General features: G+C 34.6%; 1 protein-coding gene across 1 annotated transcript; it reads right to left on the reverse strand.

The window, feature by feature from the left end:
- Positions 1 to 7,112: 7,112 nt before the first annotated feature.
- LOC129777924 (N-alpha-acetyltransferase 38, NatC auxiliary subunit-like) lies at positions 7,113 to 7,739 on the reverse strand. The gene is made up of 2 exons (XM_055784512.1): positions 7,555 to 7,739; positions 7,113 to 7,491 (listed from the first exon to the last, which is right to left on the reverse strand). Exons 1-2 carry the CDS (start codon positions 7,606 to 7,608, stop codon positions 7,201 to 7,203), a joined length of 345 nt encoding a protein of 114 aa, XP_055640487.1. The 5' UTR covers positions 7,609 to 7,739; the 3' UTR covers positions 7,113 to 7,200.
- Positions 7,740 to 8,771: the final 1,032 nt, after the last annotated feature.

Raw genomic sequence — 8,771 nt, forward strand, 5'->3', positions numbered from 1 at the left:
CAAACAGTTTTGTCATCAAGAGCAAAAGCTGAATTCAACTTAAGTCGTGATTTTTAATACTACACAAAATCCAACATTCTTTGTGTTATTAGGTGTCTTTATCCTGGCGGATTTAATGGCCCTTTATTACCGATTGGAATAAATTGGATCCTAGTTCATGTGCGTTACCTTCAGAATATACATTTCAGAAAAGAGGTTCTGTCAAATGAAAAAAATTTGGATATTTGACCGAGCAGCACTCTCAGGCAGTTCAGTATTGTTATTGATGAATACTGAGTACTTAGGGCGGGCGTGAAGTTCAAAAAATCATGTAAATACAAAACAGATCTCATTAAATTTGGCTTCTAACTTGAATGTTCTACTTTAAAAAATACTTAACGTTTCCACGTGGACAATATCAAAACCCCCTCCCCCTCACCGTGGACAATCGTGGACATTTTCGTAACCCCTACACTCACCCCCCCACCCCCTAAAGATGTCCACGTGGTATGTGGACAGCCCCTAATGGTATAATGTACATGAGGTCAAATATGTGCTAAAAACAGCAAATCGAAAACTAAGAAGAAAGCGAATGACATTAATGATTTCAAGAGGAGATGGAAATTTATATGCACCGTCGTCAGCATATCTGAGGATACTGTACGGAACCTAATGGCAGATGTTCCCAAGAATGTTCGTGAATTTTACAGACAACGTAATTAACATCGGAGTATGCTTTCCTTGTTTTAGATATAAGTCTATTCTACTGAAATAAACAATTGGTTTTGTTGTATAACGTGAATTTTTGTTTTACTGGCATCATCTTGGTGTCCGAAATTTAACGTGGACAGGCTTTATTAACCGTAGAATAAGCTAATTGTAAATATACTTCAGAATGAAGAATATATGTAGAGTTTGGCTTCATCATGGCTGCCTGTAAGAATATACGATTTATAAAAAAAATAGAATTCTTCAACATAAAGGGAAAGAAGTATTTCTAATTAGTGAGGGGCAAAGTGGTCTTGAAAGTTTAGTTGATTCAGATGAGACATAGTAAACGAAATCTCTTTAAACTGTGGATAATTTTACGATACTGCGTTGAAGTATATTGAAAAATGAAAAGTTAGTCTAGTAAACCCACAACACACAACAGTATAAATGGATGTTATTAAAATCCTAATTGACCATTCAAAGTAGCATTAGTAAAAATCTAGTTTTTCAGATAAATGGAAACGTGTTGTTTGATGAGTACACAAGAACTAAAATAATTAAAATTAATGAGATAAGATGGTGGTGGAACTAATAATTCTTGCCAGTTGCAAATCGTTGGGTGCAAATCTTCACGGAAAAGGAAAATGAATTTGTATACTGTAACTTAGCCTATTTATCATATTTTTGGATGTCTAGTAGTATCGCATCAGTTAAAATTATTCAATATTGAAATCATAAATAATTGTCAAATAGAAATTTCATCTGGATTGAAGATTTATGAAAACATGATAAATAAGAAAATGATAATTCTCTGAAAATTCTTTCCTGGTAAAGAAAGAATCAGGTACAAAGAAGCATGTATTTTTTGGTTTTATTTTCGGTTTCATTCACTAATTAAAATTCTTTCAAAAATAGGCATCACAACCTTGAACTGGGCCAAAGTAGACCTTCGACAGCATAAATGACCATAAATGACTAGCCATAAGAGTTTGAACAGACTTCTCAGTGACATTACCGACAGATTTATTGGAAATGTTTAGCATTTTACACCTCATGCTTCTTCCCAGAAAACGTTCGCTTCAGCAGAGCTTTCGATTGGGTGTAATCCAGGGCAAATTTTGGTACAACATTGACCTTATTTGCTTCATACCAAACTATCAGGGTTAACGGAAAATCGAAAAGCAACTTTGATAATTTTTCATGTTTTTGAAAAGCAACCATATGATAATGTTTTTACACCGAATGATTTAATTCATCGTCGATTTCAATTGATTTTTAATAACTTTTTGGGCTATAAGCTCGGTTCAAAGCAAGGTGTTTTTGAATTCAATAACAAAACCCGATAGAATACAACATGTGAACCTACAGTATTACTTTGATTACAGAACACAAAAGCCGTTCGGATGAGACTTCCACAGTAAAAATAAACTGCAAATTATGACCAATGTTCTATTTTCCGAGCAGTCATTTCCCGGAAAATGGAAAATTGGAAAACAAATCTTCAACTTTGGGGTTTCATTAGCGCCAATAATAAAAAATACACCAATAGCTTTCGTCAAAAAAATATGTTTTACAGCTTGGTCGCTAATATGTAGGCTAAGCATATTGACATGATGCCAGATTAAGCCAAAACGTGATGATAAAAGTTTGACTTTTCCTGCCACAGGAGCAGATTGCTTGCCAGACAACATTTGTTTTTTTTTACTGATTTTTTTCAACTTTTTCGTCACTAAGTATTCAGGTGTTTCATTTCTGCCCATTGCAGTATGAAAGGCTAGTCCTGGAAGTAACGGGTCTTCCATTAAGGGCTTGTCAATTTTTTTTAATAAAACACTGGTTTTTTGAGATGTTCAGATGAGTTCAAATGTATTCTGGTTGTAGTTGACCTCTTACATTTTATGAACCAAATTCGCTCATATGATCATCACTGGTCCGTTTACAGCGATCGGTCCGTTGGACCCAATTTTCCACTACTCGGACACTCATATCGACCGGAATGTTGTGTATATCGCGTTGGATATTGTCTCTGAGCTCTTCTCAAGCTGGCTTGAGGGCTGTCCACATACCACGTGGACATTTTTAGGAGGGGTAGGGGGTACGAAAATGTCCATGTTTGTCCATGGTGAGGGGGGTGGGAGTTCAGATAATGTCCACGTGGACACGTTAAACAAAAGTTTTTTAAAAGCACATTCAGATATATATTTTAAATATGCTCGAATATGTATTTTAAATGAAACTCACATAAACGGTGAGCGATCATGTTTCCATTGGAAGCAGAGGATCATTGTTTTCAACCTCTAAGCTACGTCATTTGAGCATAAACTGAACTCCTTGTTCTAGGTCCTAGTCTACGGAGAGTATATTTGACATGGCGAACTGCTGATACATTTTTTCTGCAGAGTACATATGGGGTGTTGATAACATGATGAAATGACCGGAATATTTGAAGGATTATTTGAATAATTTGGAAGGACTTAGGGAAACGAGTGCTATCCAAATCTCTATACATGGACTTGTGTAATAGAAGAACCAGATTCAGTCCACCTTTTCTGAGTACCCTCGTTCCCGAATATTTACCGCATTTTGCGACGTTATCTTCAATACAGCTGAGTTAGGCATGTTCAGCACCGGAGAGCGGGTTTTTTTGCGGATCACTTTGTCCTACCGAACGAAAGATTGGGATGTTACAAGTAAGTTTTCCGTTAATTAGTACATGTTATTACAACATTCGGGCTTTTTTTTCAAGAGGCTTTGAATCCGGGATTAGATTACATATTTTGCACCACAGCCAAGAGGAAACTGCTATTAATTAGATTAATGGCATAGTGTAAATCACAAGCGATAAGGCTTCCTATATTGAAATTGAACTTGACAATTCCACGTTTTATGGAATTAACCGCATCGAAAATATTTTTGATTCCAATTGGAGCATTTCAGGCATCCAAAATATTGTTTTATTTGTTCTAATTTTCGCTTCATTATCTGAGCTTGTATCTTGCTGTTAAAGTTCTGTAAAGAAGTATGCCGAAATCCATTGGTTGTTTCTCCATTGTAATGCTTTCGACAATTTTTCCTTAACAGTATCTTGATTAGCTTCATTCAGAACAATGTAATTGTGCCTCACGAGCACTCCGAGAGAAATCTGGATATTCAATTCAGAATGGTCGCTAGGAATTTGTTATTAAAACAAGTTTTCAATGCGAAAAAACCAAAACAAATGACATCTTTTTTTTCTTCAATTGTTTTTTCGTGTTTTTTATCATTATAAAATCACAAAAAAAATACTAGTTCAAAATTGAATATAGACACAATGCGATTATTGACGGATTTCACGCCAACTCGTCTTAGCACCTTATCAGATTGCAGTGAAACGTTTTGTGTGTGAAGATATTTTGGGTCATTAAAGCAACTTTGCGTACTTGAAATATTCCAAAAATAATTGGATCACTTTTTGAAAAGGGCCATAGTTTTTTTTAGTTTTTTTTTCAAAAATTTCTATCTCAAAAACTATAAGACTTACAAAATTTTGATCAAAGAAGAAATTGTAGGAAATTGTTCAAATTTTCATAAAATTTAAATTTATAAAATATTTAAAAATTGATTGCTTTTAATTTACACCAAAATAATTTTTTTTTCAAAAACTCAAATTCAATTTTCACAAAAACGTATTTTTTTTAAATTCTCAAAACAATTGTGTAAATAGCCCGTACAATTATCAACAAGTCGTCCATACATCCAAAGATGGGCACTTTTACAGGAAAAAAGTTTTTCTAACAACAACTTTTTTATATTTTCTTTGATAAAAATACAACTTATCCTAATTTTGTTTAAAATCAAGATAGCAATATAGCTGCAAACTTTTCTCTATTTGGAAACATGTCAAGAACATGTCAAACGTGAGAATTTACACACAAAAATGTTTTTTTCAAAAAAAACATGGAAAAGTTGTTGTGAGAAAAACTTTTTTCCTGTAAAAGGTCCCATCTTCGGATGTATGGACGACTTGTTGATAATTGTACGGGCTATTCACACAATTTTTTTGAGAATTTAAAAAAAAATATGTTTTTGATAAAATTGAATTTTAGTTTTTGGAAAAAAAAATTTTAGTGTAGATTAAAAATAATAAATTTTTAAATATTTTTTTATGAAAATTTGAACGATTTCCTATAATTTCTTCCTCGACCAAAATATTGTAAGTCTTATAGTTTTTAAGGTATAAATTTTTGAAAAAAAAATGAAAAAAACTGGCCCTTTTTAAAAAGTAGTATAATTATTTTTGGAATATTTCAAGTATGCAAAGTTGCATAAATGACCAATATCTTTACACCCAAAACGTTTCACTGCAATCTGAAATGGTGCTGCCAATGACCAGTTGAGTTGGCGTGAAATCCGTCTATTTCTTTTTTTCCAATTAAAATATATGGAAGAATGTCCACGTGGACAACAGGGGAGGGGTATAGTCAATGTCCACGCTTGTCCACGGAGGAGGAGGGGGAGTCTATAATCATGCTTTTTCTGTCCACGTGGTATGTGGACAGCCCCTTGTTGGCATAGACCAGTGATCTTCCAATTCTCGACGAAGCAATACGGCCCAATCATCTAATCATTTATGATGTTTGTTACATGCATATACAAAAATTTGTTTCAATAGCTCAAACATTGTTTTGAAAATAAACTATTGAAAACAAAAAATCAAAATCTATCATGATTGTCGATGGGTCAATTATGCTCGCTCTGGCTAATCCCGTTTCTATTTTGCTACCGAGTAGAACGGACGTGTGAAATTTTCACCTCAGAATGCAACCGCAGAATATGCATGAAGGAAGCATTATGCTTGCACTTGCTTCAACTTTTCAGAGATTTATCAAAATATCCATTCATTGAGAACACATGTAATTTCAAACAAATGATTAATAAGTCAACGGAAGTCCTACGTCAACCTTTGGTTGTATCACAGATATAAGTTTTTGATGAAAAGTAATACATAAGTTAAAATGCAATGAACTTTTAATATTTGATTACCAAAATGAAAAGGAGAAAGTAACAAGTAGCATTAGTAGAATGCGAAAAATAGTACAATCTATTTGTGGAAGAAAGTGCTATTTCCTTGTTTTTAGTGTATAATACAAAAATTAACTTTATAAGATTTACATAACTATAAAGTTTACTGAATGACTGTATTATACAGACCCTGGTGGACGATAGATTAAACAAGCGGTTTTAAGAACATTTATCCACGATAACAGATATACAGTGTCGACCTCTGGTGGTGATATCCATTTAGGGAGGCGAATTATTATCTATTATGGCGGGTTTACATTAGGGAGATCTATAGCTATAGATGGATTTATTCACGTGAAAATAGGTGAGAAACGGGTGAGAATAAATATGATACACTTATTCGAGGTATATATAACTTGAATAAATTCAGCATATGTAAACGCTTGTGAATTTCTCACTGGTGAGAAATCACTAAAGTTGGATGCAGTTCTACTTCAGGGGAATAAATTCACCGAAAATATGAATACATTCATTATAGAAGTTCACCCTAGTGTAAACGGTTGATGCGATTTCTATAAATCTCATCATATTTCTTCACATGAATATATCACTAGTCTAAACCCACCCTTAGTTTTGCAAGTCCGAAGGCTATTTCAAATTGTTTAAATTTTGAATAGAAAGTGCTACTTCATGTTATTTAATTACCTGAAACATAGCGTCCTGACACTTACCTATCTATTTGTCGATACGTTTCCTGATAAGTACACTTAAAATCTTCAGTATCATGTACAAATATTATCAAATACATTTTTCGTTCAATATATTTCCCCAATTTGCGAAAAAAACATATTACTCTTTTCCATAGAAAACATATTGGATACAAAGAAGTTAGTATTAATTCATAATTTTTATTTTAACAATGTGTTAATCCCACCTGAAAATCCATCATTAATTGTCGCTTCCCAAAATCGCAAAATGATGTTAAATGTCATCATCGCGAATTGCGTCTGCCTACAATCGAAAAACTACTTCTCCTCTTTGACAGCAGCAAAATCAAAACAAAAGTTTACACCGCTTGATGACATAAGTTCGGTACGGTTCTGTTTCAAGTAATTTGAGTGCAACGAATTATTAAGGACAATTCAACGCTCACAAAATGTCCTTTCCTGACAAAGAAGCCCGAACAATTTGCTGGTCCGCACGGGACGAATACTGGGCCTGTTTGCAGCAACATGCGCCTGAACACTGCTCGACGTCGGGTCAACCGGAACCACGACAGTGTGAAACACTACGGAAACTGTTCGAGAAGCGCTGCCCCAGCCAATGGGTCAAACATTTCGATCGAAAACGAACGTTCGAACTGTTCAAGCTGAAGATGGGCAAAGGCTATGAACCGCTGGATTCCGAAAGAAAGTAAAGTCTTCGCGTTAGGAAATACGGTGTTCCCACTGTTTGTATTTAGAAGTTCAATCATCTACAAATGTACAGTCATTAAGCTTAATAAAATCGTTACAAACATGACATGTTGTTGACCAGATTCGCTTCATCTATCTCTATCGAAACTATATATCGGCCAGGTATCATGACCAGCCCAAGAACACGCTCCTCGCCACCGTTTTCGGTAAATTCACTTGTCAGGCCAAGAATCACATTCGCGTCGGCATCGGTGCAAACAAACATTCCGATCAGTATTCTCCCATCGGTCATTTTAATGCGGAAAGTATTGTTCAGCCATGATTTAAGCTTCCGCCGGCTAGGATCTGTTTCATTTTCGATACTAGTTTTGCTGTTCAATTTCTCCTAGAAGTATGGGCGCTTCATTTTCTGAACATTTTATGGAACATTCATCTCAGCTAGAGTTACCTGATTCATTCTCTCCCACAGCTCATCACTGCTATCCTTTTCATCGCTGCTCATTGCGCAAAGGAAACCGTTTGAAACAATTATTAATTCGATTAAAGTTATTAGGGAAAAATTGTATCACAATTTTACGTACGATGTTATTATCACTTGTTTACCATCAAATTTAGACAGTGCCTATTGTACGGTAGCGCCGATGGGGCCATATGCGGCATAAAAGTGAACCATAGTACACTAGCCCCCGAGTGCACTCTTGCGTACAATTTTGAAATAGAATCACACAACACATTTGGAAAATTTCAAGGTGCTGAAATTAACAGGTAGATCGATTTTGATACTATCTCGGAGATGCACATTTGGGGTTCGATAATAGGAGCAGAGAATTAAAATTACCGGTCAAAATTATCTTCAAGTAAACGTTCAAAAATCCTGACAAATGTGAAACGCGAGATAGTAGCTGTTCTATCGATGAATGTTTCCAGTTGCTTAGATTGTTTAACCATTTGTTCTTCAACGTGACTTGAAGTTTCAATGAAAATCGAGTAATTATTTTCATTGAAACTTCAAGTTACGTTGAAGAACAAGTGCTGTAATTTCTACAAAACGCTTCTCATTTATTGAACCTTTTAAGAGATGACAGATATGAAGGTTTCACAACACTCTTCGTTTTTAGTTTTCATCTAGTGAGCTTAATCTTTTGAGTGCTGGGCAAATCTTGTGAGCATATGCAGATAAGTTTGGGTACCGTTCTGAATCATATTCCGGACACTTTGTTCTAATATCTAGAAATGCTTGATGCACTGATGATATAACTATAAAATTAATATCACAATTGCTTCTTTAGAGCAATCCTTTGTTTTCACTATCACTTCATTTGAGAATTACATTTGAATTATTACATAGTAGGAAAAAATGCATCCAAAACCAAAATCCACTCGTTATCGTTTGTGTTTGACGTTTGCTTAGCGTGAGCACGTAGAATTTACCCTTTATCAATATTTAAATTTCTCTCGTGTTTCATCAGTTCTCATCATCGTTATCAGGTTACTGTGATGCTTGGTAAGTGTTTCGTAGTTGCCTATAAAATATAACCACGTGTAATGTAATTTTCGTTCAAAACATTACAAGATAGAAGTCCGAAATTTGAATTCAATCTGTCCGAAATTTGATTTTTTATTAAAGGTGTCCGAAGTTTGATTCTTATTCGCTTGATTTGAAAA

The sequence above is a fragment of the Toxorhynchites rutilus genome, chromosome 3 (genome assembly GCF_029784135.1).
Source record: "Toxorhynchites rutilus septentrionalis strain SRP chromosome 3, ASM2978413v1, whole genome shotgun sequence".
Lineage (NCBI taxonomy): Eukaryota > Metazoa > Arthropoda > Insecta > Diptera > Culicidae > Toxorhynchites > Toxorhynchites rutilus.

Coding starts and splice junctions, on each gene's coding strand:
- LOC129777924 (XM_055784512.1), bottom strand. CDS start 7,608: ATGAGCAGCGATGAAAAGGATAGCAGTGATGAGCTGTGGGAGAGAATG. Junction 7,492..7,554: donor TGTGGGAGAGAATGAATCAG/GTAACTCTAGCT, acceptor CCATACTTCTAG/GAGAAATTGAACAGCAAAAC.